The 20,820-nt window shown below is 38.0% G+C and overlaps 1 protein-coding gene across 2 annotated transcripts in view; it reads left to right on the forward strand.

The window, feature by feature from the left end:
- Nucleotides 1–20,820, forward strand: part of VIPR2 (vasoactive intestinal peptide receptor 2) — a 57,964-nt gene that overhangs the window by 18,771 nt on the left and 18,373 nt on the right. For both annotated transcript variants that reach the window (XR_010723468.1, XM_066200655.1), the window contains exons 5-10: nt 8,528–8,625; nt 11,585–11,726; nt 14,471–14,621; nt 15,421–15,481; nt 17,811–17,880; nt 20,454–20,545. Coding sequence is in view for 1 of the 2 variants with exons in the window: in XM_066200655.1 (XP_066056752.1) it covers nt 8,528–8,625; nt 11,585–11,726; nt 14,471–14,621; nt 15,421–15,481; nt 17,811–17,880; nt 20,454–20,545 (614 nt within the window). In the remaining variant the exon portion in view is untranslated. The remainder of the gene's footprint in view (nt 1–8,527; nt 8,626–11,584; nt 11,727–14,470; nt 14,622–15,420; nt 15,482–17,810; nt 17,881–20,453; nt 20,546–20,820) is intronic.

The following is a 20,820-nucleotide window of genomic DNA, read 5'->3' on the forward strand; positions in this document are numbered from 1 at the left end:
TATAGAACTCAGTAACTGTTTGAAACTCAGGGCTATAAACACTTGGTAGTTGCAGTAATGCATCTGTATATCTAATATTGCAGTGCTACTCAGCTGGTGCACCATATGTTTTGCATTGTGTTATTTCTAGAAGTTTTTTATTTCAAAAGAGTATTTTTAAAAAGTTTTCTCAAAACCTCACACTAATAACCTGTTAATAATCCATGCACCACTTGGTTGATGCTATATGTTAAAGTTATAAGTGAAATAGAATTGGTTCAGGTCGTTGGAGTTCTTTGCAGATTTATATTGGACTTGAAATTCTTCTAGCAGTTGTAAGCCATTCAGAAAGTTATTGAGGTATCCTAAATGCACAATGCATGGAAAACTGAATTTGTTCACTTTGCAGATCCTGTCTTTGTTGAGGGAAGGATTTTTACCATCATGCTTTATGTATTTTCTGTCTGTTTTCCTGCTGAGGCTAAGATCAAGAGGTTGTTTACAAGGATGAGCTCATAGTGTCAGTAAAACTCCTGTTACCCAAAACAGATAAAGTCCGCTCATGAACAAAGATACTTGGCCAGTTGGGTTTTTTCCTGGATTTTAAGTATGTGTGGAATAGCTGTAGCAGATGTGTTCTGTCTGGCTTGCAGAGATGTATTCCAGCTAAGGCAGGAAGGTTTTGGCATTTTTTCTGTATTTAAAAGCTCAACCATTCCTGTAGTTGAAAATACATAATAGAGAAAATTGAGAGAATATTTTGTTTTCCCAACTTTTCTGAAGACAAATTCTAAAACATCTGTGTCATCTGACAGCTTGGGAACACACATATATTACTGCTAAAACAGCCACTTTAAATGTTGCCACTCAACCCAGGAATTGCCATGTGGTGTGAAAACTGGTCAAAACATAAAAATTCAAATTAACAAAATACAATATTTCAAGTACTGTGAAACAGTTAGAAGATGAACTGGTACAATAGAAAAGCAGTTCCTGTTTGACATATTCATTAGTAATTTAAAGGAGGTGAATGAAAGGCAAATTGAATATACTTGCAGGAATTAACCTAGACAACTTGAAATAGGACATAGCAGCAACATTGCAGAAGTCTTGAAAAAAGTGTGAGGATGAAAGTCAAGAGAGGGATGTGGAAAGCAGGTACTGGAAAATTATTGGCAAACATTCAGTCAATATAATATCATACAGATAAGTCATAGAGACAATAGAAAAATGCAACTATCACGCAGCAGTGAGATTTCAGGAGGCATTTAAGGTTCTGCACCAGATACTTTTTTATACAAAAGATGATTTCTTGAATTCAAATCTTAGTGCTCACTAGTAGCCCCTCAAACCAAAATCTTTACTCACCATAAATCAGTATAGTTCTTGTTTTGTTTTGTTTAATCTAATATTTCAACTATGAGAGCTAAAAATAAAGTCCTAATATTTGGATACTGAGTATTCTGGGCATAAAAATGTCACAAAACATGCTCTGCAGTATGGGGTATGAAGTATATGAGGTTGTCCTCAAAGTTACATTAACTAATGTTTTAGGGAAGGTGGCAAAATAGCTTTCCTAGTGTAAGTCCTAAGTTTTAAGTTTTCTTTTTTTCTTTTTTTTTTCCTTTGAAGATGATGTTAGAGGTGTAGGTAGAAATTGACTTTGGTGCAAGTTTGGTGCCTGCATCTTCACTGCTGAATGAATTTCCATTATAGATTCAACTAAGTATTTGTTCCTGTGGGGTTTTGTTGGTTGTTTGGTTTTTTTTCTTTGTTTTGTTTTGGTTTTTTTGTCTTTTAAGATACAGACTTTTATCTTTAATGCAATGAGTACTTACTTCTATACATATTCTACATACTGTGTATATATATGCATATGCACAGCCACATATCTCTCTGCAGATATGCACTTATTTTGGGCAGCTTTGAGTATTCTAGAGAAGGTTTAAATGATATAGGTCCTTGAGCAAATACTGAATAATTTGTTAACAGGTATCAAACTTCTATGCTTAAAAATGCACTGAAATGAGGAAGCTTATTTAAAATAGCGTAAACATGTCACCTCTTATTTCCTTACTGAAAGATCTTGCATGCTTCCACAGTTTGTATTGATTTTATGTTCAAACTTAAATGTTCAATTTTTATTCCATGATAATGATATATTAGCAGGTTCTATTAAAAAGAAACAATTTGCTTAACATTTTGAAATTAACTGTAAGTGCCTGATACAAAACTCTTGGTTTATTCTATGTTAGATCTTGGTGTTCTTTACTGGTCTTGCTATTATTTATGGGGGACCAGTTTCATAAATATGACTGTCCTGGTTTCAGCTGGGATAGAGTTAATTTGCTTCCTAGTATCTGGTACAGGGCTGTGTTTTGATTTTAGTGTGAGAATAATGTTGGTAACACACTGGTGTTTTAGCTGTTGCTAAGCAGTGCTTACCCAAAGTCAAGGACTTTTCAGCTTCCCATACTCTGCCAGGGAGCAGGAGCAGAAGGATCTGGGAGTGAGCATGGCCAGGACAGCTGACCCCACCTGGCCAGAGGGATATTCCCCACCACAGAATGTCATGTCCAGTAAATGAACTGGGAGGATTTGGCTGGGAGCTGTCGTCTGCTGCTCAGGGACGGGCTGGGCATCAGTCAGAGGAGGCTGCTCCATTGAGTTGAGCATCACTTGTCTTCTTATCCAAACCCAGGTTTTATCTTCTTCCCAGTTCTCCTCCCCACCCCATGGCAGGGGGAGGAGGGAGGGAGGGGTTGTGTGGTGTTCCGTTGTCACTGGGGTTAAAGAATGACAATGATAATACCTGAACAAAATATTTGTATGTTGTTACAGCATCGAAGTGTAGATCTAAACGTTTATTACACACTTCCAGGCCTTGTCTGTAAGTAAACTAGTTACTGCTAACCTTCAAGTTTTAGGTTCATCTTAGGTATTCAGATAAGTATCTTTTTTTCCCTTTTATGTTTCTGTGGAGCTCATGGCAGTATGACATGCAAACAGCAAAAAAAAGCAAGCTTGATTTGACCATGCTAGAAACACACATCAAGGTGTGTTAACCAAACTCAAGCCTCACTGCAGTCTTTCCTTGACGTATTTTGACATCTTCTATCTAGACTGAACGAGCTGGAGATACTTCCTAGCTGTTGTCAGAAGGTATTAAACTCTGTGTCAGCATTATTAATATACAGCAAGATGTCTGGTGAATGTAAAGCACTGAAATGTGTCCACTTTATTTAAAATAATGACTGAATCAGTTAATACAGCTTTGTCTGATCTTAGCGTGAATATTAGCTCACACAAAAGCCCCACTATATACAAGTTACAGGCTGTGTGATTTGAATGTCTAGTGTCACACCAAGAGAAATTCATGGGGAGAAAGATCCTCAGGGCTGTTAAGTGTGGTGATACTGTTGCAGCTTGTGCCTTTAGCAGAAGTATCATCCATGGAAGAAGCATTCCCCATTTGCCCGGATTCCTGCAGTGTTCACATCACCCTGGATGTGCAGCAGAAACACCACTCCAGACAAGTGGAGTGGAGGCAGTGAGGGCAGAGCGACTCCAGCAGTGCCTTGGCTGTAGCTGCCTGTAGAAAACAGATGCATTGCTGCTGTCTGGGGAGTGGGTCAGTGCTCTGGAATAATGGAGGGCTTGTAGTGGGTCTAAATTGAATCCTTGCCTCTCACCAAAATCTGACACAAGGCACGCATCCACCAATGTGTTTTCTTGTGCCTGTAAATCATGCTGAATTTATTTATGTTATGCTGCACTTTTCATTAATATTTTTCCATGAGGTGTGATTAAGGGACCAGAGTTGTTAAAATAAGTGCAAAATCTTCCACTGACTAGAGTTGTTAAAATAAGCGCAAAATCTTCCACTGACTTCAAGTGAGGACTAGGGCTGAGCATTAGCTGATATTCTCTCTTGTAGAGGAAAGAGGGAATTTGCTTTAATTGCAGAATATTCAGTAAACTGCTAAATTCCAGTACACAATGACTGTTCACATTCACAGATACATCTGCTGACACATGTTTACACAGGAAAATGTGGAAGTTTGTGCATTTACAAAGTTGTCACCTCTCCCACTCTGATTAGGGAACTTTGAATAGGAAGACATTCTGAATGGCATAATTAAAATTAATGATGCCACTATTACTAAGAGATACTTATGGCAACGCTGATCTCATTTTTTTTTTCTTTTTTTGGGTGGTGTTTAGGCTCAAAGTGAATTGAAGGAAGAATGTGAGAAAAAGGATATTATTTATTACTTGTATAAAGCTTATTAAATACTTTGAGGAATACAAATTTTATTAAATGTCTTTTTAGTAAATTCTGTTCTTCTCTACATACATAATTTAAAAATGTGTAGAAGTGTCCTATATAAGAAATTTTCCACAACACGTAATCCATCTCTTTATCTCAGATATCTTTATATTTATTCTAGTATACTAGTACAAGATTTAAAAAATGGCTACTGCCTTGTTGAAGTTAATTTTGCAGAAGGAAAGAACTAGGGTTCCTTACTCCATTTCTATTTGCATTTGCTCATTCCAGTGTTTCAGAGGCACTGAACTAATTTGCTAGGCCCAGTTCTTATTTTACATTGTACAGTTAAGATTTTCTGATATGTTCCTTGAGTATGAATATTCAACTATTATGAAATATTCAAATATTAACAGATGGATCATGAAAATTTAAGATCACAAATTTTACAGTTGTAAGTAAATAGATGTGTAGAGAGGAAATTCTTACATGCAGTATTACAGGATTATATTTGCCCGCAGAATAAACAAAATGAAGAGTCAGTTGGGATGATAATGGTCATACATTCCTTAGAAATGATAAATTATATTTCTGAGTTAATTAATAAAAAGCTGAGGGATTTTCTTTTACATTATGATTTCTGGTCAACAGCAAAACTCCTTTGGACAAAGAGTCAAGCCCTTAATTTTCTGCAGTTTCCTCCTTCAGCACTGAGGTACCTTCTCACCCCTAGAGGTCCTTCCAAACCAAGGCTGAGGTGGAGAGATCTACGGGGTGACTGTCAGCTTTGCCGAGGAAGTGTCTCTACTCTTCTGTGCTATTTTGTAAATAAATAGAAGAATTCTGTCTCCTGAACTTAGTAAAAATAACATGAAACTAAATTTAAAGAAAACATTAACAAAACCAGGTGTCTTTTCTAACAAAACAAAACAAAAGTGTGCCTAAAAATAGATTTTACAAAAAATTTATTGAAGTTAAGACAAATTAGGCAAACTGGTATTAATCCAATTTCATTTTATGTGTGGGGCTTTGTGCCCTTTAAAAACCTAATCATATTAAGTAGCCATAAAAAAGAGGAAACATTTTAGGATTAGCTCTTTAGAAAACATTTATACTTCCTGCAGCCATTTCCATGATCTTTTTCTGAAAATCATAAGCCACTGATTATTTTCTGTGCCTAGCCATGTATTGACTTTGGTTTAGTGGTTGTAATTTTAATATTTTCCTCAGAGGTTTAAAAACAAATAGTTGGATTTCAGTTTTGGAATCAGCATTGCTTAAATAATCCTGTGAATATTTTGCAGAAGCCAGCTGTTCTTACTATGCTGCAAAACTACAGATTTTGTTAGACTTGCAGAAAAGTTTGTGTCATTTCAATTTCATAATGGCATTTCGATTTCACATGTACGGCTTGAATTAGTTTTTCCTTTGAAAAGAGCTGTAAAATCTGAAATGGTTATTGTATTTCTTCTGTTAAAATATGTTGAAAATATAATTTCTGAAATTCTATTTTGGTCAATCCATGCCTTTGTTGGAGTCATTTTATTCCTGCCAATCTTCCACATTTATATATTAGGTTTAGAGGTTAAAGTTAAATGTTACTTGAGACCTGGGTAATTATCATTCACACAGAGTAGTAAGAAATAAATAAAATATACCATTTTGTATAAAATACATTGGGTTTTTGTGCTGTCAGATTTGGCATTGCTTTGCCTGTTTCTTTTGCACTAATACAGTACAAAGAGTTTGTTTCTAAAGAGTACTAGCTAAAATCCAGATGAGTGACAAATACTTAATAGCTGTGACTAAGTCAAGATTAGTCTAATGAATTCCTGGGTTTCAATTGCCACAGCACAACGTGGAATTTAATTCTTTGTCTTTATGGAGTTTGTGTGTATATTTAACTGACATATGATTTGAGAACACCATTTACTAATTTTTTTGTTGTTGTTGAGTCACTAGGAGTTACAGAGGTCTTACAGGCAAATAAAGACACATCTGTTTCACGTTCACACAGGAAATGTAAGGAGCAGTGTGATTGCATCATCTTTGGTGCTGAGTCTGATAAAGTGCTTCATGCTAATAATCTAAAGCTTTTTAATCATCTAAATACTTTTAGGAAAGTCAAAACACATAAATTTGAATAATTGTAATTTTTGATGTAATGGATTTAAAATGGGTATTTACTTACCTTTGCAACAGTTAGAGGAGCAGGGTTAATTTTTGATCAGTAGAAAATTTTGTAGCATCTAAGATTTCTGTCCATTATAAAACTAAACCACTAAAATGTCTGAGAAAATGGGAAAGGTGTTCTTTTCTACCGTTTCAAGTGTAAAATACAGGATAATTATTATCACATGATAAAATAATTTCAGCTGTGTAACTATTTCCTATTTTCTCGTGCTTAGCTTGAACAAAATCACTGGTCATTATTAAGGTAATGTCCAAGCACTCTTGGCTGATTAACTTCAATTATGAAATACTTCCATGCAGCTAATTTCACATCCATCTGTTTGGCAAAGGAATGGCCAGCGGAGAGATTCAGTCCTGCTGATATCGGCAGCTGGAAAAGTACACAGGGTTCTTCTTTTGATTTTAGTCAGACTCTTTGTTGTAGGGGTCATGTGTGTGTACAAAATGCCAGAAACATTACTTGAAAGAGTGTGTTTTTTTCTGGCAGAAGACAACCTCTTGTGTTCTCCCTGGCGGGGCGAAGTGACAGAGTCACTTCATATGCAGCAGCCTGACAGTTTCTGTCAAGCTCAGAGTACATGGCCAGAGGATGAATTCAAGGCACTGTAACAGCAGTGTGGCTGGACAACTGATGCTTTGTTAGTGAGTTCATGCAGGGTTTCAACCTTTTTTTTCCTTCATTTAGGAATTCTGAAACCAGGTAGGTCCAATTTCAAGAGTCTCAGTCAGTGGAGTTTTCCTGAAATCAAATCTGGACAGAATTTTCAAAATGGTGTGGAATGATGAAAAATTAAACCAATCCAGCTTTCTTGTTGGGCATGTCTCAATCATCACAGTGCAGTTTGAACAGCTACTTTCTTTATACAAGATACAAAAGACTCTCTTATTCCACAATCTAATGGTCGAAATATATAACAACATAACAGTTGCTATGAATGCACTTAAGATCCATGGCAATGACTTCCCATATTTTTCCACTTCAACCATATCTACAACGGTGCAGTTGCAAGAGTCTTCATTTCATTTTGCCTTTTCCATATCTGTATAACATTTGCAAAGGGAATGTTCAGCTAATTTCATCATGAATTGGGATTATTAAAATAACCTACTTAGCCTTTTGAATGCTATAAAAATAAATACACCAAGTGAATTGAGATTTCTTTGGCTATGTTCATTTACTTAAAAGTGTTGCTCCCTTGTTACTTTTAACAAGCATCCTTTGGGAAGGCAAATGATAACCACATGCACTAAATATTGAAATGCTGTCTCTTACCTGTAGCATGTTGTATGTTGCTTTTAAAATCTTTAATTTCATAATGTAATAAAACTTTACTATTTTAATATTTTATCTAGCTTGATTGGAAAGTAATGTCAGTCTAATGACTGTTGTAGGCATAAATGGAGAAGTAGTTCAATTCTGAAAATATTTAGCCCTTTTTTCCTTGATGTTGTTATTCAGAATAGAGCTTAATGTAGTGCGTAGCGGGTAAGTTTATATGCAGTTAATTAGCAGACTGTGCATTTCAGCCTCCTTTTCCTCTGTTGAAAAGTTTCCTTTCCAAGTTTTAGCAAGTAACTTTACTAAAGAAAGGGTTGTTTGCGTCACCATTTATAGAGTATTTGAACATTTAGAATAGGAAATTAATGAGACTTAAACATGTCTTTAAAATCAAATTCATGTATAACTGCATTACAAAGTACACTAGAGCAGAAGGAGTGAGGGAAATTATCTCTTTTAGAGATAATCCGTTCTTTCAAACTGACTTGCTCTTACCAGTTTGTGTTCATGGAAATTGATGAATCAGATACTTTATTTGACCTCATTGACATAGTATAATCAACTGGAATGGTACCAGACTAAGTTTTGAGTTCCTGAGGCTGAATTTTCTACTGAAGTCAATTGTCTTGAAATGTTGCCTTGCAAACTGTGTTGGAATAGAGATACGATATTCTCATCATGTACTGTAGAGCAAAGAATGAAAGTCATGCTATAGCTTTCGAAGCTATTTAATGGAAAATTACATCGTTTCACAGACAATTTGACATATCAGTAAGGAGTTTGTGAATATATATTTTTCTGTGCAGGTCAACTTCTATGTGAGGGTGAAAGCAATTTATACCCTTGGACACAGCGTATCTCTGATTGCTCTTACAACAGGAAGTATAATTCTCTGCCTTTTCAGGTATGTGTTTCTCATGAGTAAATATTAACAATGAGAAGACATCTTTAACTGTTGTCTGATTGCTCAGCTATTTAGAAAATGCATTGAATTTACACTTTTCGCAGTTAGATAGCTGACAGTAATGTAATGCTGACTAGATTTTTGCTACCACTGATCATATTAGCAGTTTTCAAAGCATTTTACAAATTTACAGGCATTACAGTCCATGTAAGAAAGAACAGTAATTTAGGAGTGATTATATAAAGCATTTTCTATTTGGTTATTAACATGGACACCTTGAATTGCTCTTGAGACTTAGTTGGATGCTGGGCAAGAGTGCAGCCATATTTTGCAGAAGCTTCTGAGTGGTTTCCAGGGGTACTGTAATCAAAGGCAATCACTAATTTGTCCAGCTGGGGATGTAAATCACAGAATCACCAAATCACTGAATCACCAAGGTTGAAAGAGACCTTCAAGATCATCTACTCCCACCATCAACCCAGCACGGCCATAATCACCCCTAAACCATATCCCCAAGTGCTGCATCCTTGAACCTCTTGAATACTTCCAAAAACAGTTGATTCCACTATCTCCCTGGGCAACTCATTCCAATGCCTTACCACTCTTTCAATGAAAATTTTTGGTCTAGTATGTAATCTGAACCTCCCCTGATGCACCTGAAGGCCATTTCCTCTCATCCTTTTACTTGAATCATGGCAGAAGGGACCAACCCCCATCTTGCCTCACCCTCCTTCCAGGTGGTTGTAGAGAACAATGGAATCTCCCCTGACCCTTCTTCAGGCAAGACAGCCCCAGTTCCCTCAGCTGATCTGCACAACAGGTTTTCTAGACCCTTCACCATCTTCATGGCCCTTGTCTGGACACCCTCCAGCACCACAATATCCTTTTTGAAAGGAGGGGCCCAGAACTGAACATGGTGCTCGAGGTAAAAACCTCACCAGTTCCAAGCACAGTGGTAAAGTTGTGGATAATTCTGCTGGGTCTGCAATGTTTTTGTTAGGCGGTGTTAGGAAAGTCAGTACAGCCTGCTGCTTTTCCCTAATTTCTGTGACTTTTTAAGACTGAAGGCAATCTCCAACTAGTAAAATAACTTTATATTTTCCATTATGAACTTCACACAGCTTTTCTGCTCCACTTAGGACCAAGACAGCCCAGAAAATGCATCTCACAGTTTTGGTAGAAAGGAATTAAAAATATTATGTAGATGCATGTTGTTTGTCAGAGCCTCATTCCTCTCTTGAAATGTTCCTGTGACAAGTTCAGTAAGCCTTTCAGTCTGCCATCGATTTTTTTCAATATCTAAATATTCAGAGACCATTCAGAGCAGATACATAACCCATAATTATGTTTGGAATACCTTTTAAAGAAATTATTTGAGCCAGTCATAGTTATATTGTTTCTATTAGCAAATGCTCCAGGCTGATCCCAATACAGTTTCAAAACTGCTAAAACCTAAAACCACATTTAATACAGAGAATTACAGACATCTGAATGTCGCTCATCCCCAGAAGTCAGATGTAACAGGTCAAGCATTTAAGAGGTGCACTCAAAACTTTCAACTTCAATTTAAATATCCAGCTACAGATTTTTTTTTTCTAGTCTTCCAGTTGAGTCAGGGAGAAGACAGACTTTTTTCAGGAGGCTACATATGTTCTTCTAAGCCCTCCTTCAAGAAGAATCTTTCTCTGTTATTTGCAGTGAGTGTTAGGGCCTCCCAACATAGTGAGTTGAATCAGGAATTGACTTCTTGACCACTAACTCTGAAATACTGGTTTGATAGCCTTGAATATATCCAACATTTATTTTTTGAGCTACTGAATGGGATGAATAACTAATCATCTATATGAGTTATTCCAGAAAAATAGTTTCCTCATATTTTCAGCTTGCATGTGTCTCTGAATTTCACAGGAACATCTGATGCAGTCCAACATAATAGTGGTATTTCAGCAAAGGATGTGCATGGCCACAGCAATCACTGCTTTTTTGACAACTGTTTAAAATTCAGCCTGGTATTATGTCCTTTCCCAAATTCAGGGCTGGAAAGGCAGGTCTGTTCTTTATTTCCTTACACTCACTGTAACTATCCTTGCTTCAGTAGTTTCTGAATGGATCATATATGTTTGGTAAAAATCACAACTGGAAGAATACTTGGAAGTTGCCACTGCATACTGCCCTTAGACCTACTGCATATTTCACTGCTCATGCTTGCTAAAATGCCTTGGCTTTGGGTCTATTTCCAGATGCAGCTCAAGGTGCTGGTTGTGACCACAAAAACCTGTTAGCAGTTTGGTTTCTAGGGATTTTCTATTAAAAAAAATCTTTTAAATAGGAAAATCTTGAAGGGACTGTATTTTAAGGGAAAAGACCTCAACTTAAAGCTTACTTCCCCTGAGTACTCACTCACTTACTTGGAATATTTATTCTGTCATTTGTTTGTAAGGCTTTCACATGGCTGGCAGACTAAAGAAAAGAAGTTCTGCATTCCTTGGATAGGAAGGATAGGTGATCAGATGTTCTGAATGCATTTTTAATTGCTCCTGCATACACCGATATCATAGGATCAAAAGTCACGATACAAATACAGGAGTTAAATTAAAGAATGAAACCAGAAAATAATAGGTGAGAGCACATCTGAAATATATCCAAGATAATCAAAGCTGAATTTGCAAGAAAAACACTGGAATGAGTGCACACACAGAAGGATACAATAACTTACGTTTATTGTCAACTTATGTTAAAATGTGAGAGAAATACCACTGGGATCTTTTAGTCTGAGATACTGAACAGAAGTAAAAGATGAAAGAAAACAGCAAGGCAGCACTGACAAAATGACAGAATAGGAAAGGGTATGCTCTTACTCAAGGTTCATGCTGCTAAGATATGTCCACGGAGTCATAGAAGTCTGTTCAACAGTTTCTGCATCATAATCTAAAATTCCTGTTTTTAAATCTCTTTTTAGAAAACTTCATTGTACTCGGAACTACATCCATCTGAACCTGTTCCTCTCTTTCATTCTAAGAGCAATCTCTGTTTTAGTCAAGGATGATATTCTGTATTCCAGCTCCAACACAGCTCACTGTCCAGAGGATCAAACCTCATGGGTAATAGACCTCATTTGCTACCTGGTGTAACACTATTTTGTCACTGAATTTTCCTCCCTGATCCTTTTAAATATTTAGGAGTACCAAGACTTCAGCGTAGACTATTCCGAAGAGAATATAATGACTAGGAGAATGGTGTGTTAGACATATCCAGAAAAAGAAGGTTGCAGCACAAGTAGGAGACCTTAATATTGTTTGCATGTCCATGAAGGACAACTTGTCATCAGCCAAGACAAATCATAACCAGATACAGCCCAGAATAAATATGGCCACTGCATTAATCAACTGGGAGAGTTGAAGACAAACAGGAGTGCCATCAGCTGGGAGTGATTAAAGGCAGCTGCTCTGGAAGTGTTCCAGCAGTGTTATCAGGGGTCCAGGAATTGGACAGGTATCAGTGGAGGGAGGGAAATAACTCAGGAAATTAAATATTTGCAGGCATTGTCTTCATTAACTCCTCTGTACTTCTGGGCTATGACAGAAATGTTATCATCTGCATTTGTGGCAAGCTAATATGTTAACTGCATTATCATGTACAGCATTTAAAAAAATCTCAAGTTTTGCTGTTAAAAGATTGACCTCTATATGATATGCCCCATTCTCTGCTGTGTTTCAGTCGAAAATCCCTTCTAATTTTAATTAACTACAGTTTAAGCTTGTGAGAAAAAACAGAAGAAGATATTTTTGTCTTGATGAAGCCATATTGTCCCAAAACATGAAGTTCTTAGCAATGACTACCAAGATGTAGATACAGGAATGAATAATCTGGGATATTCCTAATGGTGAAAAATAGGAACTGAGTTAGTAGACAGCAGTTAGGCAAAGTAGATGATATTAACTGCGAAGATTGCCAGGGCTAATCAGAAGTTCTCAGGTCCTTGAAAGACTGTTCAGTGGACTCTCAAAATACTACTTAGTTTCTGCAATTTCATTTATTCTCCAGTTTTTCTTGGCTACAAAGCATTATATTTTCCTATTTAAATATGTCAGATTTTGTGGAGTGCTGGCCAATTTCTGTTGCATTGTATGTGGGATGATCTGGCACCAGCCTGACAAGGCTTGTATTGGCTTGGTGCTGCCTTTCACACGTAACAGCACGCGGGGTTTGCCCCTTTTTTCACATGTCTGTGATGTTCCACAGTTCTGCTGCACTCACAGAGGTCTAAAACACTCAGTTCATAAGGCTCTGTAAGCAGGTCCTGGCTCTGGATTACATGGAGAATTAATTTTGTCTGATTTTACTGATAGATACCTTCACTGTTCAGCATCTGCAAATACAACTCATACCGAATTACCTGCAGGAGGAAGGGAAAATACTTTGATGCAGGGTTCTGGTATGTAAACTGAGAATGTAATACAAGGGAATATTGGAATTTATAAAGGACTACAAAATTCTCACTGCTGATCTGATTGTAAGGAGTCCTAAGGATAAAAGCAAATTTCAACTTGCCTGAAAATTTCAACTTTTCACACTTTTTGAAATGCTTACTTTTATCCATCTTACATTTTCTGACCTACTGCTAATCTGCAGTGGATATCCCAAAGTCCAGAGGTAAGATCAGTCTTACCAGAGTTAGCTAGCTTTCGAGCTTTGCTTGTAGGCAGCTAAAATCAGGTGAAACGAATTCAGGCCTTTGGACTCTTCTTAGTTTTCTGTATATGCATGTACACAGGCATGAATGCTACTTGGGATGCACTGAGGTATCTGAGACATCACAGGGGGCTGATAAATACAAAGAAGTATCCCTGCGGAGGTCTGTGCCCTTTTGTCTTAGCAGCTGGTGACTGCATCTCATTTCTTAGTAAACATCTATGTTTAAAGAGAGGAATCAATCACTGAAAGTGAGTAAGTTACCTGCTTAGGTATCTGGTGTACTTGGAATTTTAACAGAAAAATGCAGGTATGAAGGGTATTTAAAATGGAGAAGTAAGTAAAGCGGACAGAAACTAGAGATTTTATTTGGTCCACTTTGTTTGGTCTGTTACATTCACTGTGTCATCACATTTCTCAGCACATTCTCAGTCCATATGAACATTTTCTTATTCAATTCTCACATCCCAGATTCCTGCTGGGAAGAACCAAAGTAGCAGCAGCCAGCACCGTGGAACATCAGCAGCACAGACATCTGAAAATTAATTCTGAAGAGCAGCACACAGACTATAAGTATCATTTTTTGATACATGTCTGTGTGTTTTGTTAACTAAGAAACTCTAATATATTTTCTGAAGGGAAAACATTGTTTTCAAAAGTCCAGCCAACTTTTCCTTCCAGTCCACTTAGTCATCGCATAAAGTTATATTTTCACTCAGTTTCACATTTAGCTTTGAAAAAAAAAATAGTTTCTTTGTTGATTTTTACTGTGTTAGGAAGTCACATGAGGTTTTAATACATTTATTAGACTCCTAGTAGATGATAATTTAATTTTATAGCCATTCATTAATAAACTATTTCAGAAGTGTGCATTTTTTTTATAACCACCACGTTTTTCTGTATTTATCCTATGAAGTTTTCAAAATTTCTGAGTGAATTTGCAATGAGAGCCATCTAAATAACTTTAATAATTCACTTTCTTTTCATATATACAGTAACATTTACAATGTCACAATTTTATTGATTGAAGATAAAAATTTCTACTGGACCTGGTCTGTTGATATTACAAAGACAGCTAAGATTTTTGGCTGAAATAATAAAACAATGTGCCATCTTTCCTGTGACAAATTTAATCCTTCTCCTCGTGTTTCAGGTGGGCTGCAAGGCAATTCTGGTGTTTTTCCAGTATGGTGTTATGGCAAACTTTTACTGGCTCTTGGTAGAAGGACTTTACCTCCACATCCTCCTTGTGCTAATATTCTCCCCCAACAGACACTTCACGATCTACCTGCTGATAGGATGGGGTAAGAACTTACACATCTTCCAGGAATGTTCTTTTTTCTGTGTGGGTGTGTTGGTCAGGTTCAGTATTTCATACCAAGGTATGAAATGTCTCTGTTGGTGACCCCTCAGACTCACAGGTTCCCCAGCTCAGCTCCAGCACAGGTTACAGCTGCTGTAGCTCGGGAAAGTGCAGGCACAAAACTGTTGGAGCATCACTGCTGCCTTGATCCCTGGAACAGCTTCCACCTGTGCCACCTGCATCACACCCAGGGATTGCTCTGATGCAAGGACTGCCACTGCAAAACATATGATTGAGGTGTCCTAATTTGTGAGGAAAATTAAAGTTTAGCTGCATGGCCATGAGCTATACTATGCAATTTTCCTTTTTGAAAAGCCCAATAATACTGTCCGTCTGGTTGTAAATAAATATATTCCTTTCATTTACAGAAAGTGCAGTGATATTTATATGGAACACTTTAATACTTTCAGTAATAGGTGGTCGTAAAACATTTGGGTATTGCTGGGAAATGGGAATAAACCAGCGTGTGGACAAGGTTCCTTATGAAATGATTTATACTTCTGTTTTATATTGCAGTCCTAGGAGGTGCATTGGGAATGCATAACTTGTATCTATTTCCCTGTAAGTCACTCTGACACCTTCCAAGAAACAGAAGAAAGGCTTTTATTTTATTTTTTTTTGTGTGTATTAGTAATTATGGCTGCATTTTTATGAGAAATAAACTTACTTTTTCTTTTTTTTTTTTTTTTTTGGACTTGCATTTTTGTGGTCATTCTCTCAAACTCTTTCGCATTTTTCAGGAATTCCTACGATATTCATTATTACGTGGACAGTGACTCGGATCATTCTAGAGGACACTGGGTGAGTGTGTGTGGGAGAGCAGCTTAACGTCTCCCCATGCTTGTACAGTCCTTGCCTTGGATGGTGTTCTCACACAAAGGTGGTTTGCTCCTCTGGAGGGGATGAGCACAGAAATTTTAGAGATGGCAACACAAGGACAGGTGTTTGGGAGCTCTTCAGCTGTGGTTTATGCTTTATGTTTATTTGAAAAACTCAGAGAGCAGGTTGTGAATATTGTTACTCCGTGGCACTGACATCTAGAGCCATCTGCTTGGGAAGCCAAAGTAATGTTTAAAACAGCAATGGGGTCCTTGGGTTCAGTGCTGCAACCTGTGCAGGAAGGCTCTGGGCATTCTAATTTGCTAACTAGCAGCTCAGAAGATTGAAGTGTAGATAACTTTGGGTACATATAAATTACATTCTCAAAAGTGAAGAGATGTAAGAGTATGTCAGATGCACATAAGCTAAAGCTAACTAGAGCTAAGCCTGGCTCCCGGCTCCTGGCTCCTGGCATGCGACGGGGAAGTGAGACAAGAATTTTGTAGGAAGATCTGACTTGATCCTGCCGCTCCCGAGGAATGGGAGAACATTCCTAACTAGTGGACAAACAGTTTGCACAGTCCTGTTTTGTCCGACTAACTATTATTTTTCAATTTATTCTGTAATTAAACTGAAAAGTCATGTCCTACATAATTTCAAGGCTTTCTTCGCAAGACCTCTAACATGTAAACCAAAGGCAAACTCCTTTCTCCTTTGTCATTATGATTACAGAGGAATTCTGAAAGGTAATTAATCTTTAATCTGAATAACCTTTCTGAGCACTTAGATATTTGGATCAAAAGTGCTGAGCCCAGGGTGAAAATTAAATATTCAATTTTTCAGACAGAGCTTCAGGTTCAGTCTCATTTTCACAAACAAGTTCCAGGCATCTATAACCTAACTATCTCACAAGAAACTGTAATTTCAATTACACCTGTCAGTTGCTTTAGATCTTCCTGCCACCCAGAGGTCCGCATTAAGTGCACTTCAGAGAAGTGTCCTTACACAAAGCAAAACTAAGCTTGGTTCCCACAAAGGTCAACATCCTGCATAATTTCTAATGGTACAGCCCAGTGTGCCTGATGTTTTAGCTGATTTCATAGAATCACAGCATGGATTGGGTTGGGAGGCACCTTGAAGACCAGTTGGCTCCAACCCTCCTTGCCATGGTCAGTGATGCCACACTCAAGTTACTCAGAACCCCATCCAGTTTGGCCATGAGCACTTCCAGGGATGGGGCATCCCCAGCTTCTCTGGGCAGCCTGTGCCAGGGTCTCCTTACCCTCAGAGTAATGCACTGGTGAGGCCACATCCTGACACCTGTCACCTGTGTCCAGTTCTGGGCCACTCACTACAGGAAAAACATTGAGGTGCAGGAGTGTGTCCAGAGAAGGGCAACGGAGCATGTGAAGGGTCTGGAGCACAAGTCTGGGGTTGTGTAACCTGGAGAAAAGGAGACTGAGGGGAGAGCTTATCACTGCCTACAGCTGCCTGCACAGAGGCTGTGGCCAGGTGGGGGTTGGTCTCTTCTCCCAGGCAACCAGTGACAGAGCAAGAGGAAATGGCCTCAAGCTGTGCCAGGGCAGGTTCAGTTTGGACATCGGGAAGAATTTCTTCACTGAAGGGTTTGTAAAGCATTGGAATGGGCTGCCCCAGAGGTGGTGGAGTCAGCTTTCCTGGAGGTGTTCAAGAAAAGACTGAATGTGGCACTCAGTGCCATGGTCTAATGGTGCTTGGTCAAAGGTTGGACTCGATCTCAGAGGTCTTTTCCAACCTAAATGATTCTACAACTTCATGAGTAAAGATTTTTTTTTCTAACATCTAAATCTCTCCTCTTTCATTTTCAAACCATACTCCCTTGTCCTATTGCTACATGCCCTGGCAAAACATCGTTTTCTCTCTTTTTTATAACCCCCCTTAAGTGCTGAAAGGTCACAATGATTTCTCCATGGAGCCTGGTATTCTCCAGGCTGAACCCCCCCGACTCTCTCAGCCTGTCTCTGTAGGAGAGGTACTTCAGCCCTGTGATCACCTTTGGGGTCCTTTCTGGACTTGCTCTAGCAGGTCCACGTCTTTCTTACACTGAGGACTCCACACCTGGACACAGTGCTCCTGGTGGGAAAATCAAGTATGTATATTAAAACAAAGGAAACAAAATTAATAGCAGGAAATGATTGAATGCCAAATTTTCGGCTAGAGCAGGCATTATTTTAGTATGCTTTGACTTGTTTATAAGAAATACTTCTCCTCATAGGTCTTGCTTGCCAGATGATATTAATGTCAACATGATTTTCCCTCTTTTTTTTTATAGTTGCTGGGATACAAATGAGCATGGTGGTCCCTGGTGGGTTATACGAATACCAATTTTAATTTCTATTATAGTAAGTAAAATTTGATGCATGAATTATAGATCTGTTCAGCATTGTGCAGTGCATGTAGTCATTATTCTTTACTGCTAGTTACAGATAGGCAAGAATTCTGTTTAGTTGAAAAGAAATTGTACTGCAGGAGAAATATTAAACAGATGCCAGGGCCATTAAAATTTGTTGCCTTCAAAATTTATCTGCCTCCTATTAAATGAGCAGTTGCTTTTATTTGTGTGTTGTTCTTTCTTTAACATCTCTCCTGTTCATGAGCCTGGAGGAAGGAAAAATCTAATTATACTTTTCAATGAATTGCAGATTTGATTTTGTGTGTAAATAGATAGTCCTGCAATTGAGAATCTGATAGTCATAAAAAAGTATGGCTGTGTATATCTTTCTTTAATTGGTAGCCTACTGAAATATATATTGAACATGAAGTATTTGCAAAATAATACCATTTGAGAATGTTTCACGGAGCTTTTCCTGTTTGGAACTCATTAGAATTACTGGAATAGTGTAATAATATTCCTGTTCACTGTAATGATTGTGTAATTAACTTTGGGCATAATATACTATGGTTATATGTCCATCTCTGAAAATAGTTGGAGAGCAAATTAATGTATTATAGATATACTTGCTTCATTTTTAAAATTGTAGACAGAAAATCTAGGGCATTATTAGATTACACAAGATTTCAGAAATTTGCATTATGCTTGGGCTTGCTTTATAATCTGTGCCTGCTGAAAATCATTTTGGGAGATATTCCCGTTATTGCCATCAGAGTGAATTCTGCAGTTTGAAGAGAAAGAAGAGTAGGCCATATGTGGGAAATTATATAAGGTAAGGCCTGAAAGATGCTTTATGTTATGAACAAATGAGCATGCAACAGAACTACAGCGTGACGGGAATATTTGGACCTCAAAGGAGCTGGAGAATGGGGAACAATCCAGAGTGAAGAAACTATGTTGGAAGATAAAAGCAAAACAAACCACCTGGTGTTTACAGGAGAGTCTGTTCCCTGAATGCTCAGTTTGAACAGCTATCTGAGCCTTCATGTGCCAGAAGGCAGTGCTCCTCCAAAGCAGTCCTAGACCTGGAAGTGGAAGTTATCCTAGGGCACACCGGCTGACCTGAGCTGCAGCTGGATCTTAGTGAAGACTGAGAAGAGAGTTGTGATTTAAACAAATGGAGGACTGGTCAGGCAGCAACGTTTGTTCTGTCCAACAGTATCGTGAGAGCAACTTCTGCACATTGGGAATGGCTTCATTTAATTTGGTGTGGCAGAACCCTCCCTGGCATTTCCTCCTGAGAATTTTGGCTTGAGAGAAGTCATTTGGCAGGCGTTCACACTTCTTGCTGTACACACTTCAGAGTTACTCAGTTGGATGTGACTGTTCCAAATCACAGAATCACTAGGTTGGAAGAGACCTTCAAGATCATCTTCCACCATGAAGACAGAGATTTACAGCAGTGAGACAGACTCTGCCTGGTTAGGTACCCCACCTCCTGATTTTGTGCTTTGGGATAGGGTTAGTTTAAAACAACAAAAATATCACTTTCACAGTGATATAAATTTTTCTCTAGATTAATTTATGCTATGATTGTGTGCATTAGATGCAGCTGTTTATGTCGCTGGAGCTGCAGTTTTTAGCACACATTGCTCTGAAGGTGTGGATTCCAGCTGTTCCCTTGTTTCAGGATGGATGTGCTGTAGTTACTGTGCAGTTTTCTAGGCCACACAAAAGAATCCAACACCAGAAAGGATGGTGACCAGAGGAAGCTGGAAGTCATAGGCTGAAGAAAAAATGGGAGTGAGACTTAGCATATACTGACTTTTATACTTCAGTTTGCTAGACTGATTATGTTCTGATCATAAGGATTTTTTATGCAAGTGCCCTCCTGTAAAGTAAAATATGAAATAAAATACAAAATAAAATAATGCTTCTGTTCTGTCTTAGAGGGCTGTCATGAGAATTAGGCTGCAGGGATTCAGATGGACTAGATGATCTCCAGAGGACCCTTTCAACCCCAGCTATTCTGTGATTTCTTCATTCATAATGTCAGCATCAATAGCCAAGACACTCAGATACTTGTGAGAGGCCCTTTTTGTGCTTGATTGGAGTAGGCAGATCAACTGTGCAGCAATCTTCTCTAACCCTAATTGAAACAGAAAATACTGAAAGTTGAGTTGAGGAGCAAGGGAGGGTCAAAACTGCCTCTGGGCTTCTGGTTGTGAATCCCTGTGACAATTTAGGGCAGTGCTTGATTGCAGAAAACCACATGCAGTGTCCCATCCTGCTGGGAAACCCGTCCTCAGCTGAAGTAGTGGAAGGAGGTTATTTCTGAAAGCTGCGGCTTTCAAAGATTTTGCCAGCCAGAGCAGCACTGGTGGGCATTCAGTGGTTGCTGGACATGGCAAAACTGGTGCTGCAGAACACAATGGGTTTGGCACTGCAGAGCTGAGGGGTTCTGGAGGGAGGTGCTCAATTCCCATGCTGACTTTACTCCATGTCTAACTTGATAAGCATTGCTTTGTGCTGCATATTGAGCAGAGAATTCAGAAATCACCATTGTATTTGTTTTCTTTTTAGGTGAATTTTATACTTTTCATTAGTATTATAAGAATCTTGCTGCAGAAGTTAAGATCTCCAGATGTCGGAGGAAATGACCAGTCACAGTACAAGTGAGTCATATTTTTAGATATTATAGACAGAACCAAAATAATCTCTTTAAGGTTTCATCTGCTGAAAACCAGTAACTGCTGTGTTAATACAATTACATTTAATTTAGAACTACTTTTAGATATATTTTAATAAATACAACTATGATGAAATGGGGATAAATATATTTTTATCAAACACTAAATTAAATAAAAATATTTAATTTCAGAAAGACCAACAAGCTATTCTTGAATCTGAGTTTAATCCATGAATGAATATGTTGATACAAAATACATAG

The sequence above is a fragment of the Chamaea fasciata genome, unplaced genomic scaffold (genome assembly GCF_029207755.1).
Source record: "Chamaea fasciata isolate MVZ Bird 193981 ecotype frontalis unplaced genomic scaffold, bChaFas1.0.hap1 SCAF_1, whole genome shotgun sequence".
Classification (NCBI taxonomy): Eukaryota; Metazoa; Chordata; class Aves; order Passeriformes; family Sylviidae; genus Chamaea; species Chamaea fasciata.